This window comes from Zalophus californianus, chromosome 15 (assembly GCF_009762305.2).
Source record: "Zalophus californianus isolate mZalCal1 chromosome 15, mZalCal1.pri.v2, whole genome shotgun sequence".
NCBI classification, from domain to species: Eukaryota; Metazoa; Chordata; class Mammalia; order Carnivora; family Otariidae; genus Zalophus; species Zalophus californianus.
In genome coordinates, this window is record NC_045609.1 from 59,446,346 (window position 1) to 59,471,702 (window position 25,357).

The 25,357-nt window shown below is 43.3% G+C and overlaps 1 protein-coding gene across 4 annotated transcripts; it reads right to left on the reverse strand.

Annotated features, from left to right (window-relative positions):
• On the reverse strand, positions 1-25,357 carry CPN1 (carboxypeptidase N subunit 1). 4 transcript variants are annotated; one of them, XM_027597218.1, is made up of 9 exons: positions 24,925-25,357; positions 20,540-20,736; positions 15,637-15,792; positions 13,721-13,903; positions 12,123-12,234; positions 9,129-9,268; positions 7,801-7,900; positions 4,583-4,701; positions 74-796 (listed from the first exon to the last, which is right to left on the reverse strand). In XM_027597218.1, the coding sequence occupies exons 1-9, from the start codon at positions 25,145-25,147 to the stop codon at positions 698-700; spliced, it is 1,329 nt and encodes a 442-aa protein (XP_027453019.1). In that variant the 5' UTR covers positions 25,148-25,357; the 3' UTR covers positions 74-697. The 4 variants fall into 4 exon arrangements, with proteins under 4 accessions (XP_027453022.1, XP_027453021.1, XP_027453020.1 ...); XM_027597220.2 differs by lacking the exon at positions 7,801-7,900 and having other exon boundaries at positions 4-796; XM_027597219.1 differs by lacking the exon at positions 13,721-13,903 and having other exon boundaries at positions 67-796.

Genomic DNA, 25,357 nt, shown 5'->3' on the forward strand with positions numbered 1-25,357 from the left:
CTCAGCGAGGTGGGCAGTGCAGGGCCGCCCGGCACAGGGACAGGACAGTCATTCCATAGCAGCATCTACATTACACTTCACCCAGAAAATGTTTTGAAAGATGCATGTTGTGTAAAATGACCATGTATGAAAACGAGAAGCAGTATCTAGGTATTCGTGTGTGAAATCCTTGTCTTATTAAGAAACTATTGGCTGTTGTTGAAATAGTCCTCTGGGATTTCAGAAGACTTGGTCACCTGGCCTCTCTATGGGAACAACATCAATGATGAATCAGCTCAGTCTTTCAGCCATTCATTCAGAAATCTCCCTTGCGTGCCTGCTATGCTGCAGGCTTGGGGCTAGACTCTGGAGGTAGAGTGGCCAACCAGCCGGGACTGGTCTCCAGATGCAGTGTGGACTGACGTGGAGCCTTCTGGATCCAAACCATACCCCCAGAATCGGAAAATCTCACTGAATACTGCTGAATGGATGCAGTGCCACATCAGGGGCTCTAACTCCGGGAACAGAGACCATTCTGAATTATTCTGAATATGTTTATATTTAAATATGTCCCAGATAATAAAATAGAAAGATAGCTTCATCTGATGGGAAAGCGGGAACAAGCCTTTCTAACATGTGGCCCCAGCACTGCGGATCTCAGGCAGGGACTCTCTGGGGCTGCGTCATCTCCATCTCCTCCTTCCTAGCTGACCCGGGGCTACACTTGCTTTGGTAAGACTCTGTCTCCATGTCCTGAGTTGGGAACTCTCCTCGTTGGGGTTGCTTGAGGGACGCTTCTCTTGAGAAGGAAGTTAACCTGGAAGAAAAAAAGAAGCAGCTAGGAGAGTAGAGGAGTCAGTTTTCTATTTCCTGGAACTGAAATTGGGGAAGACCTGTTTGGACCTGGTTTCACCACAGTTCCAGGTCCCAAGGGCAGGGCACTAAGGAACATTATTACAGTAGCCCTGGTGGTGTCACGCTTGGCTAATAGTCCCAAGAAGTGGTACATAATCGCTGGTGATACATAGGATATACCTGGATGAACTAAATATACATTTATTTTATAAGTATTAGAAGAAAACTACATCTATACCTCAAACAACAATTTCACTAACAGTGTCGCTTAGGACAGGAGCTATGATGGATGGGGCCCTAATAATCCCCTTTATACTAATGTGTGAATCACAGGTGCTGTGCTCAGACATGCCAACGAATACCTCAGACCTTCAGATCGAAACTTGCTGCCATAATTGCTTGAAATTATAGATAGTAGAGATGATACAGATTATTACATGGATTCTTAAATTCCAAATTTCCACATGCAAGGAATGCATCCTTCCCAGCAATACACTGAAACTTGCCCTCTGGCCATGGCATGCAGCTGTAAAGATGCTTCTGATTGACAAGTGTAGGATTCGCTGGCTGTGGAACCATCCTAGCTAGAGGGAGTGGCACAGTGTTCTAACCACACTCCCCCGAGGGATCCTTGGCTTTCAGGCCCTTGGAACAGTTTGAGCTGCTGAAGCCAGCTGAGAGTTGAACAACAGAAAAGAGAGCTCCCCGAGGGGTTATTTTCTGCCTCTTCCACAAAAATCCACAGCCAGCTTTTCTGCTAGTTCCCCAAAGTAGAGGAAACCAGAGCTAACTGTACTATATCATTACCATTTCGTATATATAGTGATTCAGAGATCTAGGAAAGAGAGAGAGAGAGAAAAGGCAACAAAATGAAGGAAGGACAGAGGAGAAGGAAAGGAGCGTGATGTCTGGCCAGATGTGGAGAAAAGCAAAGAGGACACTGGATGACTCTGGGAAATATCTGACAGAGTCTTAACTGTAACATGAAAACCCTCTAGTAAATAATCTTTCTTTCCTTTTTTCCTTCCCCCAAGCCAGATGGATCTCTGCTTTAAAATGAAAAGAGAGATAGGTTCTACTGTGATCAATAAATGGATTCTTAGCTGTTTTTCTCTCTGGGAATTATATCCAAAAGACAATTTTTTTCTTTCTGTTATATTTGACATAATGATAGGTTATGTTAATTTATTTAAAGCCTATACGACAAAGGAAGTGAAATCTTTTGCAGTAGAGTCCATAACTTCAGCGGGTATGCTGTTGCTCGAATCTGACACTGAAGAGCACTTTTAAGGCAGGGCTCATGCACGTGGCTGCCGATGAATTGCTGGATTTTAGGGTAGAACGAGAAAAAGGGATGGGAGAAGATATTCGCAAATGTCTTATCATACAAAGGGCTAGTATCTAAAATCTATAAAGAACTTATCAAACTCAACATCTAAAGAACAACTAATTCGGTGAAGAAATGAGCAGAAGACATGAACAGACATTTCTGCAAAGAAGACATCCAGATGGCCAAGAGATACATGAAAATATGCCCTACATCACTCAGCATCAGGGAAATCCAAATCAAAACCACAATGAGATACCACCTCACACGAGTCAGAATGGCTGAAATTAACAAGTCAGGGAACGACAGATGTTGGCGGGGATGTGGAGAAAGGGGAACCCTCCTACACTGTTGGTGGGAATGCAAGCTGGTGCAACCACTCTGGAAAACAGTATGGAGGCTCCTCAAAATTTGAAAATAGAGCTACCCTATGACCCAGCAATTGCACTACTGGGTAATTATCCAAAGGATACTAACATAGTGATCCGAAGGGGCACGTGCACCCCAATATTTATAGCAGCAATGTCCACAATAGCCAAACTATGGAAAGAGCCCAGATGCCCATCGACAGATGAATGGATAAAGAAGATGTGGCATATATATACAATGGAATATTATGCAGCCATCAGAAAGAATGAACTCTTGCCATTTGCAATGACATGGATGGAACTAGAGGGTATTATGCTAAGCAAAATAAGTCAATCAGAGAAAGACAAATATCATATTATTTCACTCAAATGTGGAATTTAAAAAACAAAACAGATGAACATAGGAGAAGGGAAGGAAAAATAAGACGAAATCAGAGAGGGAGACAAACCATAAGGCTCTTAACTATAGGAAACAAATTGAAGATTGCTGGAGGGGAGGGGGCTGGAGGGATGGGGTAATTGGGTAATGGGCATTAAGGAGGGCACGGGATGTAATAAACATTGGGTGTTTATGCAACGGAGGAATTACTAAATTCTACCTACCCCTGAAACTAATAATACACTATATGTTAATTAAATTGATTTTAAATTAAGAAAAAGGGGTGGGGGGAGAGAAAGTTGGTTGGGAAACTGGGACCAGATAACAGGCTGCCATGGCAGAGTTAGTCTTTGCTTCCTGCATCTGTAAGTAGATGTGGTTTATAATGTGCAGGAGCTAGGAATAGAGGGAGGAGAGGGTCAAGGGGGAACTATCTAGACATTCCAGAGGACTTTTCAGAGGATGTAAAGAACTCTTTATTCGGATCCCTGTGTTAAAATAAGGGGTTATGAACACAGGTTGTAAGCTTAGCATGAGGCCCTGTAACATGCTGGCTAAGAAGCCGCCCTGAAGGCCCAAGAGAGGTTGCAATGGCGGCTCCACTTGTGACGCTGCACATACTTCTTACCTTCTCTGAGTTTCCTTGGCCATCAGTGGGAATACTTAGATGTCCCTGACAGAGTTGTTGTTAAGGTTAAATGAGATCGTTCTGGAAAGCTCTCCTATCGTGTCTCATACATAGTAACCATTCAGTAAATGGTATCTGTAACCGTATTTGAAAAAAACAAGCTCCTTGACTGCACAGAGTTAACAGGGAAAGGGGCGAGCAGGTCAGCTAATCTCTAGGGTTGTATAGAGAAGGAACTGGACAGAGTGAGGAGGCTCTAGGGAAGAGCGGACTTGTGGGAAACAAGGTGTATAGGTGCTCATTAAATAGGACTGTCTCATTACCTTTTCCCTATTTTGAGAAATCTGAAGTTTAGTGTCCATGACCTCTGAGCTTTTTTAGCTCTGAGATCCTAATCTAAGATGACCAAAGCTGAAAAGGTCCAACTGGTAAATCAAAAAAGTTCCTTCCTTCTCGCTGTACCTGTAAGAGACAGCTGTGGAGAGTTGAATCCTGGAGAGCCACAGGCTCTTCTGCCGAGGTCAGTGGCCAGCAAGACCGGATGGCACAGAGGGCACCAGTAGGGGGCAGAGCGCCATCTGGTGGTAGTCCCAGCTGACGGCGCAGAAGCATGACACCCAAGGGCATCTGTGTATCTGGGCAAGGTCTCTGGGACTTACAAACTAGCATTTGTTGAGCACTTTCGATATATAGGTCACTGTACTAAATGCTTTATATGCTCTTATAAAGGAGGTGCTGTTATCACCAATTTACAGAGGAAGAAACTAAGGAAGACTGATTAGGTAATTTGTCCAAGGTCTGTGGACAAATGAGCCAGATTTAGAAGATAGTGCTCTTCATCATTGTGCTGTGTTAACAGAAGAAAGAGAAAAAGCCAAAAGGAAATGGGAAGGATATAACAGAATTACAGGAGAAAAATAAGCATACGAGAGCAATGATTTTTTTTTTTTTTTTTTAGTGAAAGAAGGAAGCTCAGCAGAGACTAGAACCATGCAATAGGTTGTAGGTGATCTTTACAGTGCTCTGTGAAGGTCAGCCTAACTCACCAGTTTTGGTTCCCCAGGACCCACGGTCACAGTCACTGTCTCTGGGTCGAACCCAGGTGCTGTAGCAGTGACAGTGTAGGTACCTGGAAGCAGCAGCCGGAAGTAATCGCCATGGTCACCTAAAAGTTACAAGAACATAACTCAGTCTGCTGATTAGAAATTTGCCATTTGGGGCACCTGGGTGGCTCAGTTGGTTAAGCGACTGCCTTCGGCTCAGGTCATGATCCTGGAGTCCCGGGATCGAGTCCCACATAGGGCTCCCTGCTCAGCAGGGGGTCTGCTTCTCCCTCTGACCCTCCCCCCTCTCATGTGCTCTCTCTCTCTCTCAAATAAATAAATAAAATCTTTAAAAAAAAAGAAATTTGCCATTTGGAGCCTTGATATGAAAAGTGATCTGAAGGTTTTAGCTGACCAGAAGCTTGATTTTTTAAAATAGCATGATGAAATTGGTTAAGATCTAAAACTATCTTAGGCTATTTTATGTAATAAAGAGCATGGGTGTCTCAGCTCATGGCGAGTAGAAGTTTCTGTACTGAGAGTATTGCATTTAATTCTATACCATGTATTTTAAAACAAACTGATGTCCAGGAAAGGGTCACTTGGAGAAAGGTTGAAAGATACATGAATGTTTTGTATGGTAAAGAAACTACATGAGACTTCTGTTTCAATGTTTGAAAAGCCACTGTGAAGGAATGACATCTACCTAAAAAAATAAGAATGAGAACTATGAGTTTAATTTGTAAGAGGAAAATTTTGCTAGACAGAAGCAAAACTACTGTGACAGTTATCAAAAAAGAAATGGACTGCTTTATGTAACTGTGAGCACTGAAGCAGAGAATGAATGAATGTCCCTGGTAAAGCCACACAGTTGTGCAGTGCACAACCTGCACTGATGGACATAATGGACATGACGGCCCAGGGTTAGAAGGCCAGCTGTCAGTGGTACTCTATGTGTGTAATCTTCTCTTAAGTGGGAGGGCTGGACTAAATGATCACTAAAGCTCTGATTTTGAGAATTCTATTTTTAATATTTCTTCCATCACCTTCTAAAGGGGAAAATAAAATTGAAAAGAAAGCCTATTTTTCTATGGCAGGGATACAGCATTTTGGCTAATGACTTTGTATCTCTTTAGAATCAGTTGTGACCATGCCTTTGAAATTTCTTTTAAGCAATGAATAATTGAAATAATAAATGCAATTAAGAATGGGACAGACTGGGGCGCCTGGGTGGCTCAGTCGTTAAGCGTCTGCCTTCGGCTCAGGTCATGGTCCCAGGGTCCTGGGATCGAGCCCCGCATCGGGCTCCCTGCTCAGCGGGAAGCCTGCTTCTCCCTCTTCCATTCCCCCTGCTTGTGTTCCCCCTCTCGCTCTGTCTCTCTCTGTCAAATAAATAAATAAAAATCTTTTAAAAAAAAAGAATGGGACAGACTATAAATACTAAAGAAGTCTCTTCTCTGCCCCCTATTAAATGTAATTCCTTTTAAAATACTTTAGCAAAAGCAGTAAGTTATTATGCATATGTTGGATAGTGTAAGCTATACCCCAGGGGCTGTCATTTTCTTAACTGGGGACTTACACCCAGGAATGGTTAGGTAGCATTATATCAGAAAGGCCCAGTTCCAGGTACAGCTATTATAAGGGCTTCAGCTATCTTTTTTTTTTTTTAAGATTTTTATTTTTATTTATTTGAGAGAGAGAGAATGAGAGATAGAAAGCACGAGAGGGAAGAGGGTCAGAGGGAGAAGCAGACTCCCTACCGAGCAGGGAGCCCGATGCGGTACTCGATCCCGGGACTCCAGGATCATGACCTGAGCCAAAAGCAGTCGCCCAACCAACTGAACCACCCAGGCACCCCGGGCTCCAGCTATCTTTCTCTGTAATTGGCACTAGATGCTTTTCTAAGTAGCATAATGAATGTTAGCAATAAGCTTTTTTGGTGGTGAAATGAGTAATTTGTTAATTTAGCATAATGAGTGTTGGAAGTGGGTTCTTATTGGTGGAATTAGTGGTATTCAATATATATTGACTGGCATAATCCCAGGGTCCTGGGATCGAGCCCTGCATCAGGCTCCCTGCTCGGCGGGAAGCCTGCTTCTCCCTCTCCCTCTGCCTGCCTCTCTGCCTACTTGCTCTCTCTCTGTATCTCTCTGCCAAATAAATAAATAAAATCTTTAAAATATATATATATATATTGACTGGCTAGAATGTTTCAGAGACATTCCCTGTCTGTGCATGAATACAGTATGAAAATCTAGCAAGCCCTGAAGTTCTGAGGGATGCCCGAGGTTTGATGCCTAAATGGTCTTTGGTCCAGCCACCGGCACAGAGGATTCTGGCTGCCTGATGCTTGACTATGAGGCTATAGAATTCTGCCTTTAGAATGTTGCTGCTTTTGCCTTGAATGAGCCTTTCATGTAAGATGTGTTGGGGTCCATCTCCAGTAATATTAGTTATCTCTGAGATTTCATCCAGTTTAACCAGACTGGAATTCTGAACTGTAAGATGCCTGCATGGTATTAGACATTGGTGTTGTAAAATGTGGCTGAGCCTTGTTCGTATAGAGGCTGTGGGAGGTAGGCAAATTCTACCCACCCCTGACCGCTGGTAGCTACTGCTGTACATTAAAACCAAAACAAACATCAAGAAAAAAAAAAAGAAAGAAAGAAAGAAAAAGAAAAAAGAAAAACCTAAGAGTTGTGCATGATCAAATTTGGCTGGGGCAGTTTGCAACATCTGTGCCATATGAGATATTCTGTACCATTCTAGGAGGTTCCAGGTTGGTTCCAAGATCTGCCCCTGCCATCACTCTTGCCCTGCAACAAGCCTATAGAATGCATCTTGCTAACTTTTCCCTGGATGGAGGTATAGTGAAATGCCTGGGTCAGGGACAAGACTAAACGTCAGTTCTATAGTCCTTTTCTTTTCGACCCCATTTCACAGCAGTATGTGAGCTACCACTGCCTCAAACCCAGAAAAACACCCCTAAGTTGTATGAGGCAGTGACTCCTGAATGCCGAGAGAGAAGTCACATCTCCCTAGCCCTGGCCTCTGAGTTGACTGGCCCTACGTCTATCATCCTTCCTTCCTCCTGTCCCCACCCCCAATGTCTTTGACACCTCTGCTAGCCTCGCTGGCTTACAAACTGGCCTCCTGATCACGCTGAAAAAAGGCGAGGACGTGAAGGCTTCCTTCTCACCCCACTAAGCATGGCCACCTACCTGAAGTGACATCATGGTTAATCCCACTAACAGAAATGATAGCCTCCACAAGGTTATTATAATTCTCATCACGCACCATTCCCTTGATGCCCTGGTGTACCTGCGGGAGAGTTTACAGTGCACGGTTATGACCATAAGACATGTGTTCAGTGTTTGGGAGTCCTCAAAGCCCTTTCTCACATGTTTTTACATGTGATCTTTGCAGAGATTATGGTAACAGCCCCTTAATTAGCTGGCCTCTCCGTCCTCCTGTTCCTCGACAATCTCTTCTCAACAGCATGCTCAAAGTGATCCTATGAAAATCTAAGGCAAATCATGACATAAGTCTACTCTCTGTCTCTATGGATTTGACTACTCATGTAAGTAAAATTATACAACATTTGTCTTTTATGACTGGGTTATTTTTCTTTGCATACTGTCCTCAGAGTTCATCCATGTTGCAGCATATCTTGGAATCCCCCCCCTTTTTTTAAGGCTGAAGAATATTCCACTGTATGTCCAAACCACATTTCATTTATCCACTCATCCATCAGTGGACACTTGGGTTGCAACTTGGGCCATGGTTACCTTTCAGCTACTGTGAATAATGCTGCTATTAGCATCGGTGTACAAGTATCCCTTTGAGATCCTGCTTTCAGTTCTTTTGGATCTATACCCAGGAGTGGGATTGCTGGATCAGATAGGCTATTCTGTGTTTAATTTTTGAGGAACCACATACCGGTTTTCATGATGGCTGCATCATTTCACATTCCCAGCAATAATACACAAGGGTTCTAATTCTCCACGTCCTTGCCAATGCTTGCTACTGTCTGTCTTTTATGGTAATGCTTTTATAGAAGCCATCCTAATGAGTGTGTATTTGATTTGCATTTCCCTAATGACTGCTTGTTGCAGGCCTTGCATTTCCTGTGGTGTCCTCATCAAGGAGTCCCTGTTCTCCTAGAAAGCTGTATGATTCTCTCCCTCATGTCCTTTAAGTCTGTTTAAATGTCATTTTTCTCTGTAAGGTCTTCTACATCGGATTTTGCATTTAACATGTTATAAAATTCACTTTATTATTTTGTTTAGTGTCTGTCTCTCCTCCCTAGAATACAAGCTTTATATGGGCAGGGATGTTTGTTTGCCCATAACCCCCAGCATACGGTACCATTTCTGACAGATAACTGTGCTCAATGATGTTGAATGACTAAATCTGATGGGTAGAAGAAGCCCAGATGTATGGTATGGAGTCAAAGTAAAAGTCAGAACTGAGCCTCACAAAAACCCTTGCTACCATCGGAAAACACTTCTCTTTCTGTAACCAGGAAAGTTCAAGAATGGGATTTTACCTGTTCCAAGAATTGGACGAGGGCTTCCCGATTACCCAGCCACTCACGCTGTAATTCCTCTTGGCGAGGAAACTTGTCACAACTCAGTTCCAGCGTGATCTCAAAACAGTTGGTATGGAGATAGTTAAAGTCTTGCATTCCTAAGGGGAAGAGGGCAGCGGCAGATCTGTATAACCAGGACCCCACCAATGCTCCCGCTCAACTCTCCAAAACCATGATTTCTCCGTGCCCCCCATGACCTTCTATCCTCTCAGTCTCCATTTATCTCCTCCATAAAACCTTTCCCTAACTTCCCAGTTTTCTCTCTTCATAAATGCCCATTTTGTCACCCCCATCCTCTCCTCCTCCCCATTTCATCCCTTAAATTCACTTCTTGACCCTTGGCATTTCCAAAGTCTGGGCACCACTAGGTGCCTTGATATTAGACTCTGCACATGTACTGCCTCCAAGGGGACGGATGTTCTCTTTGGGTGATGATACTCTTCAGACCTTGAAGGTTAGAGATAAGATGAATATCTTGCTTTCACGTCCCTCCTCCTATCTGAGAACACAGCACTAACCTGAGAACGGTTAATCCAGAAAAACAGGCCCCTGAAAAAGCAGAAGGCAGCTATATTTTTCTTCAGTGGAATGCTCGTCTATCTTCTGTATTCTCCAACTGAATCAATAATTTTTTAATATGCTCCTGATTTATTAGAGTGGTGTTTATATCACAAGGGTATTTGGGTTAAAAACTATTCATCTACTCAACTTCACCTGCTCTAAGCTGATGAGCATAAGTGGCTGTTATAGAGAGAATGGGGAAAGTTGGAGAACTGCGCCTCTTTCACTGGATCACTCTCTGCATCAGAATAATCGAGAAGGCTGTGCCCTCCAGCCAAATACAGGTTGCTGGGCCTTAACTAGGGTTTCAGTAAGTATAGGGTGAGCCCCCCTCCCAATTTGCAGTCTACAAGTTCCCAGGTGATGCTAATGATGCTGGTCCAGAGATCACACTGTGGGACCAATCATTGTAATGAGCTAAATAATCTTGGAATTGTATCAGCTTATTTTAGGGCAATGATTTTCACTGGAAGCATGGACCATGCTTTCCCGGATGATGGGAAAGGGGAGGGAGAAACAAGTACAATTTGAAAAAGTACATTTCATATTTTAAATTGGGGGGGGGTGACCTATTGGTTTCCTAATGCAAACTAAAAAAAATAATAATAATAAAGTTCAACAAAATCTTCTCACCTTGTGTTCAAGCAAGTTTTTAGCCACAAGAAGTCTATCATCTCCCGGTACTTGGTGACTCCCTAACCTTCCTCCTCTCTACTTTCCACAGAACCAGCTATCCCAGCTATCAGCTCAGCTTTTAACCAGTGAGCTTTCTGTTACCTGGGCTCTGTCCAGGTCAGATTTGAAAGTATGGATAGCTGCTAAAACATGATGCCTAAAAGAATCTGGCTTCCTGCTTCAGCCTCTTCCCTATCTTTTTGTTCCCTATCTACTGAAGGTTCATAAACAGAGGTTCTATCTTAACCCTTGGTGTTGGGGAAGGCCCAAGGAATAGAGAGAGAAGCCTCTTGCTGGAGGTTTCTGCTATGCCATCCAATAGCCAATGTCCATGGCAAATGCTGGAGATGGGCAGGCAGGGTACAGAGAGCACACAGCAGAGGAATGTGGGTGTCCAGGCCAGCTCCTTTGGTCATCTGTTGCTAGGTAAGGCATAGCTCCATGCTACTTAGAAAAGACACGTAATAGGGACGACTGGGGGGCTCAGTTGGTTAAGCTTCTGCCTTCGGCTCAGGTCATGAAGCCCAGGGTCCTGGGATCGAGCCCCACATTGGGCTCCCTGCTCAGTGGGGAATCTGCTTCTCCTTCTCCCTTGGACCTTCTCCCCTGCTTGGGCTCTAGCTTTTGTACTCTCTCTCTCAAATGAATAAATAAACAAATCTTAAAAAAAAAAAAAAGACCCTAACATTTAGGACACCTGGGTGGCTCAGTCAAGCATCTGACTCTTGATTTCAGCTCAGGTCATGATCTCAGGGTTGTGAGATCAAGCCCCAGGTCGGGCTCTGTGCTCAGTGAGGAGTTCACTTGAGATTCTCTCTCTCCCTCTCCATCTCTCCCTCCCCCCCTTCCTTGTGCTCTCTCTCTCTCTCTCTCTCTAACAAATAGATAAATCTTAAAGAAAAAAAAAAAGACCCTAACATTTATAAGCAAGCCAGGCATTTCCAAATGCTTTCCGCACATTGTTTTGCTTAATATTCACATCAAAATTACAATTCAAGTATTATTCTTTCTTTTTCTTTCTTTTCTTTCTTGTCTTTCTTTTTCTTTCTTTCTTTCTTTCTTTCTTTCTTTCTTTCTTTCTTTCTCTTTCTTCTTTCTTTCTTTCTTTCTTTCTTTCTTTCTTTCTTTCTTTCTTTCTTTCTTTCTTTCTTCTTTTTCTGAGAGACAGCATGGCGGGGAAGGGCAGAGGGAGAGGGAAAGAGAAAATCTTAAGCAGGCTGCACACCCAGCATGCAGCTCAATGTGGGGCTCAATCTCATGACCCTGAGATCATGACCTGAACCAAAATCAAGAGTCAGATGCTTAACCGACTGAGCCACCCAGGCGCCCAGCAAGTATTGTTAAAGTACAGGTGAGAAATCGAAGCACAGAGAGGGTAAGTAATGAACTGGTAAATGGGCAAGCCGGGTTTCAACCCAATGTACTCTTACAGCCACACTCTCAACCACTTGACTTCATTATATTCCTCCTATGCCCTGATCTACTGTGTAAACCACCAGTTTTAAAGGACCACAAGCTGTCTCTACCTTCGTTTTAAAGAATCACAAAATGACATTGAATGCCAAGTTAAGACTTCTCCATTTCTCAGATCTCTACTTGAATGTAAAATTCTATGGTATTCCTGTTGTTTCCTGAGAAAAAATGATAATTTAGAAAGAGAAATGAGCCCTATTCCACTTCAGCTTGCAGCACTGTTGCACCCAGGACTCGTCTTACCCTTGCTGAGAGAATACCAGGAAGCCCCATTAGTGATGCCATCTGGGAAGTAATCCCCACAGTTCCAACCTTGGTGCATCCATCCATGTGCATACGAGTAGACCTTGGCCAGCTGTAGGTATAGCAGGTGGAAAATGACCTGAGTATTCCCAACTCATACAGCAATGCTCATACTCAGAAGTAGGGTGACACTACAAAACCCCACTATGTAGAAACAACTGATTACTTACTTTAGTGAAAGAAAATACCAGCAGGCATAGGAAGATGTGCATGTGTGTGTGTGTGTGTGTGTGTGTGTGTGTGTGTGTGTGTGTGTGCCTGCATGTGGCGGACTAGAGTTAGAAGAGCTGTATTCTGAGTTTTCCACTATCTTGGGGATAAGCTTCTTCAAGTGCAAAGTGAGCAGTGACACTAGATGGTATATAAACTCCTTTCTAGGTGTACCATTTTCTAGCTGAGTTTTATGAAAGAAAAGAAGGAGCAAGTAAGATAAGCCTTGGCCATGAAGAGAATTACAGTAGTCCCCCCTCCCCCGTGGTTTTGCTTTCTGTGGTTTCGGTTACTCGTAGACAACTGCAGTCGGGAAGCTGATGATCCTCCTGACAATATGTCAGAAGGTCAGTAGTAGCCTAATGCTAGGTCACAATGCCTATGTCATTCAGCTCACCATGTAGGCATTTTATCATCTTGCATCATCACAAGAAGGGTGAGTGCAGTACAGTAAGATTTATTTTTTAAAGATTTGTTTATTTATTTGAGAGAGAGCGAGAGAGTGAGCACTCCCACAAACAGGGGGAGGGGCAGAGGGAGAGGGAGGGACAGAATCTTCAGACTAGCTGCTGAGCACAGAACCCAACGCGGTGCTTGATCCCAGGACCCTGAGATCATGACCTGAGCCGAAACCAAAAGTTGGCTGCTTAACTGACTGAGCCACCCAGGTGCACCTACAGAAGATATTTTGAGAGAAAGGCCACATTCACGTAACTTTTATTATAGTATATTGTTATAATTGCTCTATTTTATTATTAGTTATTATTGCTAATCTCTTACCATGCCTAATTAATAAATTAAATTTTATCATTGGTATGTATAGGAAAAAATTATATATAGGGCTCAGTACCATTTGCAGTTTCACACAGCCACTGGGGGGTCTTGGAATGTATCCCCCAAGGATAAAGGGGGGACTACTGTATTGGGGGTGAGAGGTGTGTTGGAGGGAGAGGAATATATGTGGAATCTCTATAATTCTCTTTCATTACTACTTCATAACAGTGGGAAAAATGAGATTCCTGGAAGAAAAAATATATTTGCTTTGCAAAGCAATAACTGGTGTTATTCTCTACAGAATTCATTCATCAATGAGTTAATAATTAATGTCAATTATATTAATCATACTAATAATATATTAACTATAAAATAATTAATCCGGTTTTTTATTCTCCTGCTGTTTTGAACTATTATGTAAATATTTTTTCATGCACATGATCTATTTTTTCATAAACGTAGCCATATCACCATAACCTTGCACATCAGACCCCCCCTAGATACTTTCCTGAGCCCCAAGTGCCTCTGGCCAGACGAGTTGCCATGCTGCATACCTTCTGGAAAAGCTTGTCATCGGGCGTGGGGGTATTGGCAGTGCGGCGGAACCCTCGGACCCGATGCTCAAGGGATTTGTCAAACGGGTAATTGGCCACCACTGCCCCTCCATGGAGATTGGCCGAAAGAACGAAGTTGAAGGAGCGGATCCACTGGATCACAGCCTGGGTCTCGGGTTCCACCTATGGAGAGATGAGGGCCTGGCGGTGAAGCTGTAGCCAGAGGTGCCAAATGGCCATTCAAATGAGTCTGTCAGCCAGTGGCCCGAGAAGATGGCATGTACGAATACAACAAAGAGCAGCCTCCTGGATATGAGAAGTAGAGATGGGGAAATTTTGGTCTTTTGCCCAATGGTTTAAAAAATTAAGTAGATGGACTCTTTTTCAAAAATCGCATGTGGAATCCCAATATACAAAATAGCTAAAAGGAGAGCATTTAAGGCAGTGAAACCATTGTGTATGAGACTATAGCAGTGGACAGATGCCATGATCCATCGGTCAAAACCCATAGAATGTACAACATGAAGAGTGAGCACTAATGTAAACTAGGGACTTGGGTGATGATGATGAGTCAGTGTAGTTCTTCAATTGTAACAAATTACCACTCTGGTGGGGGAGGTTGATCATGGGAAGCTGGGAACTCTGTACTTCCCCCTCAATTTTGCTGTGAATCTAAAACTGCTCTATAAAAAATAAAGTCTATTACCGAGGACTTATCTCAGCAGGTGCAACTAGCAGCTGCTAAGAAATTCAAAGTTCAAGGTGAAGCCGTCAAACATTCAAGAAAACACACAGACTCCGATTGTACACGAGGAGAGTGAAGAGGAAGAGGTTGATCAAACAGGTGTAGAGGTTAAGGACATAGAATTGGTCACATCATGAGCAAATGTGTCAGGAGCAGAGGTAGTCCAAGCCTGAAGAACAGCAGTAATGCTATTACATAATAAACAATGTAACCATTGGAAAATGGAGGACCTGGTTTTTTGGTGTTTCAAAAGAATAACTGTAGCTTGGTTTGAAATTTGTACTGTTTCTATCATTCATAAAGTTGTGGCTTCTTGTTGGATGAAAAAAAATAAAGTCTTGGGGGGCACCTGGGTGGCTCAGTCATTAAGCATCTGCCTTCAGCTCAGGTCATGATCTCAGGGTCGTGGGATCAAGCCCCGCATCCGGCTTCCTGCTCCGTGGGAAGCCTGCTTCTCCCTCTCCCACTCGCCCTGCTTGTGTTCCCTCTCTCGCTGTGTCTCTCTCTTTCTCTGTCAAATAAGTAAATAAAATCTTTAAAAAAAAAAAAAATAAATAAATAAATAAATAAATAAATAAAGTCTTAAAAAAAGGGAGAGAGAGAGAGATTGGTTTGAAGAGGGGTAGCATGGTTGGAGAGCTCAGAGCTCCCTGAATCTCCTTCTATAGCTAATTGTTGGTGAGCACACAGTGCATCACATGTAAGAGAGATTTCTCTATAGAATGCTAGAGTCCTCTGTCCACAGTATAGTGCAGTAGAAAGAACATTGGCTTAGGAGTCAGAAGACCTGGGGTTTAATCCTGAGTCCATCAATTATTAGCTGCATGAGCTATAAAACCGGGATGGATGACTGCTCCATGCATTCACCCCACAGTGTTACAACGATCAACTGAAATGCTAAGGAATAATTTTGTACAACTGTAAAGTACCGTGCAGCTGTAGGATAGCGCTTTCCCTTCACGACCATGGCCACTAACATCAAACAGCATGTGCTCCGTGGGGGGCCCTCTGCTGGGGTTGCTGGGGGCAGAGAATGGATACAAAGAGTGGAAGATACTGTTCCTACTGCTCTGGGCAGATTAACACCGAATTGATGCTTAATTGATGTGAAGATTGCTAGAAATTACAGATGCTGATTTACCTGCTTCTACATGCAAATTTCCTCTCCTACCTGACTTTTCCAGTTGTCTGGAAGGGGCAAGTGGTGGTTGGGGCCTCCGTGTTTCTCATTGTAGTAGATGTAGGTGTTGAGATCAGGGAAGTTGCGGTTCAGGTCCACTCCATTTGCATTGTTCCTGCCAACCAGATACCCAGAGCTGTCTGCACCCTAGTGAGAAAATGAAGAAATGAAAAAGGAAGGTTTCAGGCTGAATCCTATAGTTGAAGAATACTATGTGGCATAGTATTTTGGGGCATTAGCTTAATCTATCAACTGACGTAGCATTTTCTTCTTTAATCTATCCAAAGTCCCAGTTGCATGGTTTAAGTTTCCCTGTAGACCACATGCTGATGGTAGAGATCCCAGGAGAAGCTCTAACAAGAGTAGGGTGTTTCAGGATAATGGGATCCCCTACTTTTTTAAAATATAGCTTTATTGAGATATAATTTACATACCATAAAAGGTATGATTTACACACCATTTTAAGTGTACAACTCAATGAATTATTAGTCCCTGCTGACAGAGTCGTGTGAGCATCAGCACAATCTAACTTTTTTTTTTAATATTTTATTTATTTATTTGACAAGCAGGGCGAGTGGGAGAGGGAGAAGGAGGCTTCCCGCTGAGCAGGGAGCCCGATGCGGGGCTCGATCCCAGGACCCTGGGATCATGACCTGAGCCGAAGGCAGATGCTTAACAACTGAGCCACCCAGGCACCCCCAGCACAATCTAACTTATGAAGATTTCTAACACCCTGAAAGGAAACCTTATGCCCATCCAGTCATTCCTCATTTTTAGTCCAGCCCTGGGACATCACTTTCTCTCTCCATAGATTTGCCTATTTTGGCCATGTCAGTAGAGGGATCACACATTACGTGTTTGGCTTTTATCACTGGGCATAATATTTTTGAGGTTTCTCCATGTTGTAGCATGTAACAGTACTTCATTCCTTTTTATGGCTGATTAATATTCCATTCTACGGATTTCCTATACTTCATCTATTCACCAATTAATAGATTATTATACAGCCCTAGATCCTAGGGCTGCTGTAAGCTGTAACAAATTACATAAACTAGGTGGCTTATCACAACAGAAATGTATTCTCTCACAGTTCTGGAGGCTGGAAGTCTGGAATCAGTATGTCAGCAGGGTCATATGCTCCAAAAGCTCTAGGGGAGCTCCTTCTTTGTCTCTTCCAGCCTCTGGCGGCTGGTGGCCATCCTTGGCATTCCTTGGCTGTAGATGCACCGCTCCAGTTTCTACTCCCATCTTCACAGGCCTCCCCCGTGTGTGTCTGTCTCTGTACAGATTTTTTTCTTCTTATAAAGACACCAGTCATGTATGAGTTAATCACCCCAATCCAGTAGGATTTCACCTTAACTTGACTGCATATGTAAAGACTCCATTTCCTAATAAGGGCACAGCCAGAGGTTCCAGGTAGACATGAATTTGGGAGGGGGAGGTACTACTCAACCCTGCACATGGACATTTGGATTATTTCCACTTTTTGGCTATTGTGAAAATGTTGTTATGAGCATTCCCGTACAAGTCTTTGTATGGATGTATGTTTTCACTTCTCTTGGGTAGATACGTACTAGTAGAATGGCTGGGTTATAATTTAAGTCTATATTTAACTTTTTCAGAAACTGCTAAACTGTTTCCAAAGCAGCTGCACCATGGAAATCACCCCCAACCCCTTTATTTTTTAAACTTAGGATCCTTGTTTATTTTTCTTCTTAGCAGTATCAACTTCCTGGATCGCTTAATTTCTCTGCTCACACTTCAAATTGTATCATTTATTTGGTCATGTATTCACTCATTCATTCATCCTTTTAGCCAATCAATATTCACTTAAGTGCATCTCTACTCAAAGCCCTCTGAAAGACACTAGGAAAAGAGATAATGAAACATTATGCCAGCCTTCTAGAAACTCATAATATATACAGGGAGATAGATATATATGTAAATGATTAAGATATATCAAGTAGTAAAATAGAGATATGTTCAAAGGCCCTTACAAAATTGAAATTCCATTTAATGTTTTGTATGGCATTGAAGAAGGGGAACAGTGTCCACTGGACCCCTGTGGACTGACAGTAGAGCCCAAATTGGTGGCCGTTCCTGGAAGTGGGGTGAATGGATGGACGTTGGGCAGCTAAAAACTCACAGATGTAATACCACTTTCATATTTTTTTTAAAAATCCTTATTGTTCTTAGATTTCTCTATTTTTCATGGCATTCTGCCCATATTTTATTCTTATATCTCATTGAGAACATATTTCTTTAAGTTACCTTAAGTTCCCTACATTAATTTTGTTCAGGGGGAAATATTTATGTAATTTTTCAATTGGGAGTTTGATTTTTCACTTCCATGAGATAATGATTTTCATTACATTTCCAGGAGTTTTTCACTACTTGTGCATTCATATCAATGTAACTCCTAACTGTCCATATTAATAGCTACATTAATTTACTTCTCAGTTGATTTACCACTCACACCAGGTCATTAGGCTGGCAGGTGATGAGCTTCCTTAACAGAAAGTTCCCATAAGCAGAGTGGGTGGTATATTCATTCATTCCCTACTCCTTCTGTAACAAATTACCACATACGTTACATAGTGGCTTAAAAAACACAAGCTTATTACAGTTTTGGAGGTCAGAAGACTGAAATGGGTTTCACAAGATTAAAGTCAATGTGTCGGGAGGGCTGTGCTCCTTCCGAGGTTTCTAAGGGAATCTGTTTCCGGCTTTTCCCAGCTTCTAGAGGCCACCCACATTCCTTGGCTCATGTCCCTTTCCTCTTTGAGACCAACAGCACGACATCTTCAAATCTCTCTGGCTGTGACCTTCTGTTTTCCTCTTCCACATTTGAAGGACCCCTGTGACTACACTGGACCCATCCAAATAATCCAGGATATTTTAAGGTCAGATGATTAGCAACCTTAATTACGTCTGCAACTTTAATTCTCCCTCACCATGTAATGTAACATATGCACAGGTTCTAGGGATTAAGATTTGGAAATCTTTGGTGGGATAGGGAAAGGGGAGATTATTCTGTTTTATCTACAGGTAGCTTTAAAGTTTGGTGACTAGGCAGGTCTCCCCTGTGTAGCCATGCAGACAGGTTTCCTCTGGGTATGGCAGGTAGCTCTGCAAGTTTGAGAACCCGATGGGGCCTCTCCTGGGCTCAGGTTCAAGATCTGCTCTCTCTGAACAAGTACACAGCAGGTGAGCAAAGGTGACTGGCTCCCCAGAGATGGCTCTAGGATTTAGGGGGCTGGCAGGGGTTTTCCCCACTTTCTGCCACCCCACCTCATTCCCCAAAAGATGTGGGCAAGTCTGATAATTCTCCAGTTTCCCCACTGCAATATTGGAAAGGGCCAATAGAAGGAGAGCAGCCAGGCTGGAGGTCTCCCCCGACATCTCTTTCAAATATCCCTGCTACTTTGGAAACTCAAGTCTTGAGATGTTAATGCACCTTTCTGATTTTCCAGCGGGGGGGAACAAAGCTTTCTTTTCTCATTTGTTGAATTGTGTTGGCAGGAAGTTGTGAGATTGCAAGGAGCAAATTTATGTTTCATGGCTCCATTCCCCTCCCTGACTCTACTTACCCGCCCCCCCAGCCCTATCCTCAAGTAGGTTTTAAAATGGGATGGGCCGAAAGGACAGATGCTGTATGGTTCCACTTGTATGAGACAGAGTGGTCAGATTCATGGAATCAGGGAGTGGAGGGTGGTTGCCAGGGGCTGGGAGGAGGGGGAACTGGGGAGTTACTAATGAAGGTACATAAAGTTTTGGTTGAGCAGGACAGCTAAATTCTGGAGACAACATTGTACCTATAGTCAATACTGTCTTGTACGCTTAAAGTTTTGTTAAGAGGGTAGATCTCATCTTGGCTGTTCTTACCACAATAAAAATTTTTTAAAAAGTAAAGTAGTGAAATCTAGTCTTAAAAATGAAAAAAAAAATTGCAAGACCACCTCAAATAGACATATTTTTGAATTGGAAAAAAAGCCTCTTTAATTTACAACCCCCCACCCCTTCGTCCAAAATCCCAAATAAACCAGGTTTAGACACAGCTTTTAAAGGAACATATCCATTGTGTAAGGCAGATGCCTGGCTTCACCCTGGAAAAATTCTAATTCAGTAGATGGGGGGGAGGGCAGCTAGGAATATGTATTTCAAAAAATCTTCACCTATGATTCTGATGCACAGCCACACACACAAAAAAAATCATTGATGTAAAGTTAGGCACACTGACATTTTGAATTTATGTCAGGAGATAAAGTAAAAGCCCATAGACCCCTGCACAATGTAATTCTAGAATAATTTAAAGGCTGAGTACTATACTAGTAGAAGAAAAAGCTGCGCAGAAATATAGTATTCACCTAGCAAAATACACAAATGTCCAATCACTATGTTGTACACCAAAAAGTAATATAATATTGTATGTCAATTATACCTCAATAAAAAAAAAGAAATATAATCCATAGCATGAAGAATCTAGAATTAGCCCCCGACAGCACAATTCTGGGACAAGCTAGTTCTATTCCCCCCAAATGCAAATGGAAGTGTAATGTGGGAGGGAGAAGAGTATGTAGGGTTTGAATCTAAAACTCGAGGTTAGGAGGTTTTGCAAGAGCCCTTCAGACCTGTTTAATATTTTCCAGTTTAGGAAGCACTGTCACAGACCCTGCCTCACTGATCCGCACAATAAAACCGGGAGGTCCGCGGGGAAAGGCGTTGAGAGAACGAAGCTCGGAAGGAGCCCACGTTCACCGCCTAGGTTGCCACAGGGCTGAACCCGGGTCTCCACACTGTGTCGTAGACCCACCGGCCTTCTCTCGATGACACGGGGGCACTGGCAGCGGGACCGGGAGGACTGTGCGCAGGGCCCCGCCCCGGGGCTCGGTACCTGGGTGGCGGCCACCTCGTAGCCATCGGGGTTCATGGACGGCAGGATGTGCACGCGCGTGCTCTCCACCAGCCGCACGATGCGCTGGTTCCCGTTCCGGAACTCCTCGCACAGGAACTCGGCCAACTGCAGCAGCAACTCGCGGCCCAGCACCTCGTTGCCGTGCATGTTTCCCACGTACTTGACTTCCGGCTCCACTGCAAGCGCGAGAAGAAGATGCAGGAAGAGAGATGGGGAAAGCTTGCAAGTGCCAAGGATTCCTCACCGTGCAGAAGGACCTTTTCCTTTTTTCCCCGCAACGAATAAATGAAAATCTTATGCTTCTGCTGGGTCTTTTCCAGTGATTCCTGAGGCCCTTTTGGACAGATTGCAATGATAAATGCTACAGAAACCCATGCCCTCGAAACCCTACTGTGTTCAATACTTCTAATCTTCACAGAAAACCTGTGAAGAAGGCATGATTAGCCTCAGGAGAGGGAGGAACGGAAGCAGCTGAGTAACTTGTTGTAGGTCACCTAGTTAATTAATAAGATGGGGGCCCTAAGCCCAGGTGGCATCTATAGTAGCTTGGTACTTCTCAGAAACAAATCTTTTCAGGGTAAAGATGGTGTTTTCCCAAGACCTGCTTGTATAAAGTCTAGGTTATGGCATAACAGTTCCCAATCATCCCGGTTGAAAACTTAATTTTCCTGGTACCAAGACAACTAAAATACATCTGAGAATGCCATGTCTTGAGGCACAGAGGAGGAAGGAGTGTACCTATGCCTTCTCTTTGGCTATGCTAACTGTTCAATTGAAGGAAGAATTGAGGGCATGAAAAGAGCCTCTAGAACTACTTAAAGAAAATCATGCTTGCCTCCTTTTAAAAAGGAGAACAGCTCTTGCCACTTGATTTCTCCTCCACCCCACACTCTCCTGCTTTGGTGACTTTTCTGATTCTGGACCTCTTCATCTCCACATTTCCAAATCCTCCTCACTGTCTTTCTAGGATCAGTTCAAATGTCACTCACTCAGAGAAGGCATCTTGGGTTCCCCCTGCTGGGAGTGAACTTGTTATTGAACTTCCCTTTACTACTTAACATTTTCTACTCTGAGTTTTACCTAATTTTGCACATCTCCTGTTTCCTTTACTAGCCCTGGCCTCCGCAATGTATGCACATTTTCATTTCCCTTAGGATACAATCCACTGTATTTATCTTAGTATGCCTACAGCAGTCTTTCCCAAAGGAATGTTTATAACCCACAAGGATTGTGTAGTGAATTTTCTATAATGTGTATTTTTAAATATTAAGGTATTTCTTTAATCTTAGATTATGTCTTTCTTATTTTTCTTGGCATTAAAATATCCCTTCTTTTAGGAAAGGATGGTGATAGCAGATGGCAGGTAGTATTCTTCAACATCCTTTTTCAGCAAAATAAAACCTGGAAAATCTATGTTGGTCCCTTCCAATCTCTCTTATTTATTAAAACAATTTTTTTTAAACTTAGGTGAATTCCAGGGGTGCTTGGATGGTACAGTCGGTTAAGCATCTGCCTTCAACTCAGGTCATGATCCCAGAGTCCTGGGATCAAGTCCCGAATCAGGCTCCCTGCTCCGTGGGGAGTCTGCTTCTCCCTCTACCCTTCCCCCCTACTCGTGATCTCTCTCTCGGATAAATAAAATCTTAAAAAAAAAAAAGGATCCCTGATCCAATCAACCTTCTTAAAAAAAAAAAAATCTTAGGTGAAATCCAAAAGTCTGGGAACCACTGCCCTACAGAACCCAGCATAATGTCTTGTACTTAAAGGTGCTTCATATAAAATTCTTTGTTCCCACTTTCCATTTATCCGGAATAAAACCACTTCTCATAACAACCCCTGCTATCATTTTGGTTCAAGCCCCATATGCTCACACCTGGTTTATTACAGGAAATCTCCTTCTCAAACCCCTTGCACCTGCCCCACCTATAAAGTCTATTCTCCTAAGTCACTGGTCAGGAAGCTTTTTCTGTGCAGAGCCAGATTGTAAATACTCTGGGATTGTGGGGTATATTGTCTCTGTCTAGCTACTGGACTCTTCCAGCAACAGCAGACATAGTCAATACAAAAACAAATGGGCAGGGGTCCCTGGCTGGCTCAGTCAGTAGGGCATGCGATTCTTGATCTTGGGGCCACGAGACCAAGCCCCACGTTGGTGTAGAGTTTACTTAAAAACAAGAAAATGGGCATGGCTGTGTTTCAGTGAAACTTTATTTACCTAAACAGGGGGCTGTCCCTCAGGCTACAGTTTGCTGACCCCCATTCCGAGTGGTCTTTTACAAATGTATCGCTATTCTGAGTGGTCTTTTAAAAATCCTAAGTCAGATCATGTCATTCTTCTGCTTAAAACCCTCCAGCAGCTTCTCACTTTACTCTAAAAGCCAAAATCTTTACAAAGGTTTATAAGGCACCACATGATCTCCTGTCCAGTAGCCCTATTCCCAGCCATACCGCTCTGACCTTGCTTTCCTGCTGTTCACCCTGCTGGAGCTATGGGAGCTTCCCTGCTGTTCCTCACACACGCCAAGCACACTCCTGCTCTTCCCTCTGTCTGCAAACATTTTCCTCCCCAATGATAGTACAGCATGCTCCCTCACATCACCTCAAAGGAGAAGCTTTTCCTAAACAGCAACAACCCCCTCCCCGGCATTGGCATTCTCTCTCTTTTCAAGGTTATTTTTCTCTATAGTATGTTTTTCCATCTGATTCAATATATATTCATTTAGTTACCCACTTGTTGCCAGTCTTACACTGATAGAATTAAGGCCCCTGAGGGAGGGGTCTTTGTTTTATTCTCTGTTTGTTGTATATTCAGAGTCTACAAAAGTGCTTGCAGATAGCGGCATCATCGGTAATATTTGCGGAATGAGTAATGAATGTGTGAATGGATGAACAACTGAAGTATAGGGCATCAGAGAAGAGAGAGATTAGTGAGGACTAGAGCAGGATGAGAAAGCCTCAAGGAGGCCTTGAATGCTAGGCAGTGGAAGGGGGCATGGGAGTGACGGCCTAACCCATATTGTCCACTAGCACCCACAAGTATCCACAATGAACACACCCCCCCAAAAGCATGGTGCTCTCAATGCAAGTGTGGCTTCAAAGCAAAGTCCTTATCCTCATTTAATGGCATAGATTTCCTTAAGCCGGCGCCGCCCCATCCTTGCCCTCCCCACTGGCCATGTAACATTCTGAAGCTGTCAGGGGTCAGGATCCACTGGGTGTGAGGTTGTCACTGAAGGATTTTAAGAAGGGCAGTGAGAGGATTATATCAGTATTTGGGAAAAGTATTCTGGCAACTCTGTGCTAAATGGAAGGGTTAGAGAGTGGTGGCAGGTAGGAGTTACGAGAGTCAGGAGCCTAGTGCAATGTTTCAGGCAGGTTGTGATGGTGTTTGGCTAGTGTGGGGGATGTGGAAGTGGAAAGGAAGAGAGAGATCTGAAGCTGACAAGGTGAAGGAGGAACTGATATAATTTGGATGTCACAATTGCTGTAAGTGAAGAAGTGAGAAATAAGAAATAACTTAAATGTCTATAAATCAATGAAGAGTTACCTACAACCATGCAATGGAATATTATGCAGCCCAAAAATATGTTGTAGATGTACATCTATGGACACAGATACTATTTATAAAAGATGATGAGATGAGAAAAGCAGTTCTAGTATGATTCCATTTTTATAAAAAAGTGTGTGTAGTGGGGTTGTTAAACATGCATACAAAAAAGTCTGGAAGGATATGAATCACTATGTTTAACAATGATCATCTGTGAGTGGTGGGATTATGCGTAAGTTTTGTTCTTGTTTCTTTATCTAATTTTTATTTCAATCTAAACACAGATTACTTTTATAATAGAAACAAACTAACAAAAAGTAATCCAATGAATAAAACTAATACCCAAGACCTCAAGCTCTCTCCAGGATCCCATACACTATCACGCGGTCATTCCCCAAAGAGATATCCCTAAACCCTTTGAGGTTTCCTGGCAGAACGAGAAGAGCTAATTGTTTTTGCTTGTGTCTCCTGAAGCACTGAATAAAGAGAGCAAAATACACAGAAGAAAGAAGAGTTATGGGAGGGAAGGCAGGAGGATGGGGTGGGAGGAGGGAAGAAGACTCACCTTTTACCATGAAGGCCTTGAGCAAACAGAACCTCAAAAAGAAGAACAGACTAGAGCCTGAATTGGGGCTGCAGCTCCCCAAAAGCAGGGGCAATTTGAGGGCTAAGTAGGGAAAGACTTAGCACAGCTGGAGGAAGAGGTGATATTTTATAGATAGAGGGGTCCATGGACTTCCTCAGAAACCACCCCAATTACTGGATTTGTAAGGGAAGGATCCTGCCCCATCCACTCCAACAACTGCTCAGGGCTTACAGGGCTCGTGGATCCCAGGGTAGTCGCTGAATTCCAGCACGTAGAGGTGTCTCCCCTTCACACTGCGCCCAATGCTGTAAACCCGCGTGATGTAGGGGCATTCGTTGTGCACCTTGTACAGCGTCCGCACAAGCTCGTCATAGCGGTGGTGGCGGAAGGTCACCGGGGCAACCAACTTGAAGAGAAGGAGAAGATGGAAGGAGACTGAGAGCAGGCCTGACATCTTGCTGGGCTTTTTCAAAGAGACCTACTAAAATGGGCTCCACCTCTCCCAACAACTGTCAAAATCCAACAGCGAAGAACCAGCTCTTCCTAGTTTCCCGCCAGTAAACACCAGTCTGGCAAGGAACCCGTTCAGAGCTGGAAATTATTTATGTAGCTCTGGAGCAGCCACTCATCTCTCCTCCCCCATCACTCGGCTTCTCCTCATCCA

Coding starts and splice junctions, on each gene's coding strand:
- CPN1 (XM_027597218.1), bottom strand. CDS start 25,147: ATGTCAGGCCTGCTCTCAGTCTCCTTCCATCTTCTCCTTCTCTTCAAG. Junction 20,737..24,924: donor CCCTGGGATCCACGAGCCCT/GTAAGCCCTGAG, acceptor TCGCGCTTGCAG/TGGAGCCGGAAGTCAAGTAC. Junction 9,269..12,122: donor CTGGTATTCTCTCAGCAAGG/GTAAGACGAGTC, acceptor TCTTCCCCTTAG/GAATGCAAGACTTTAACTAT.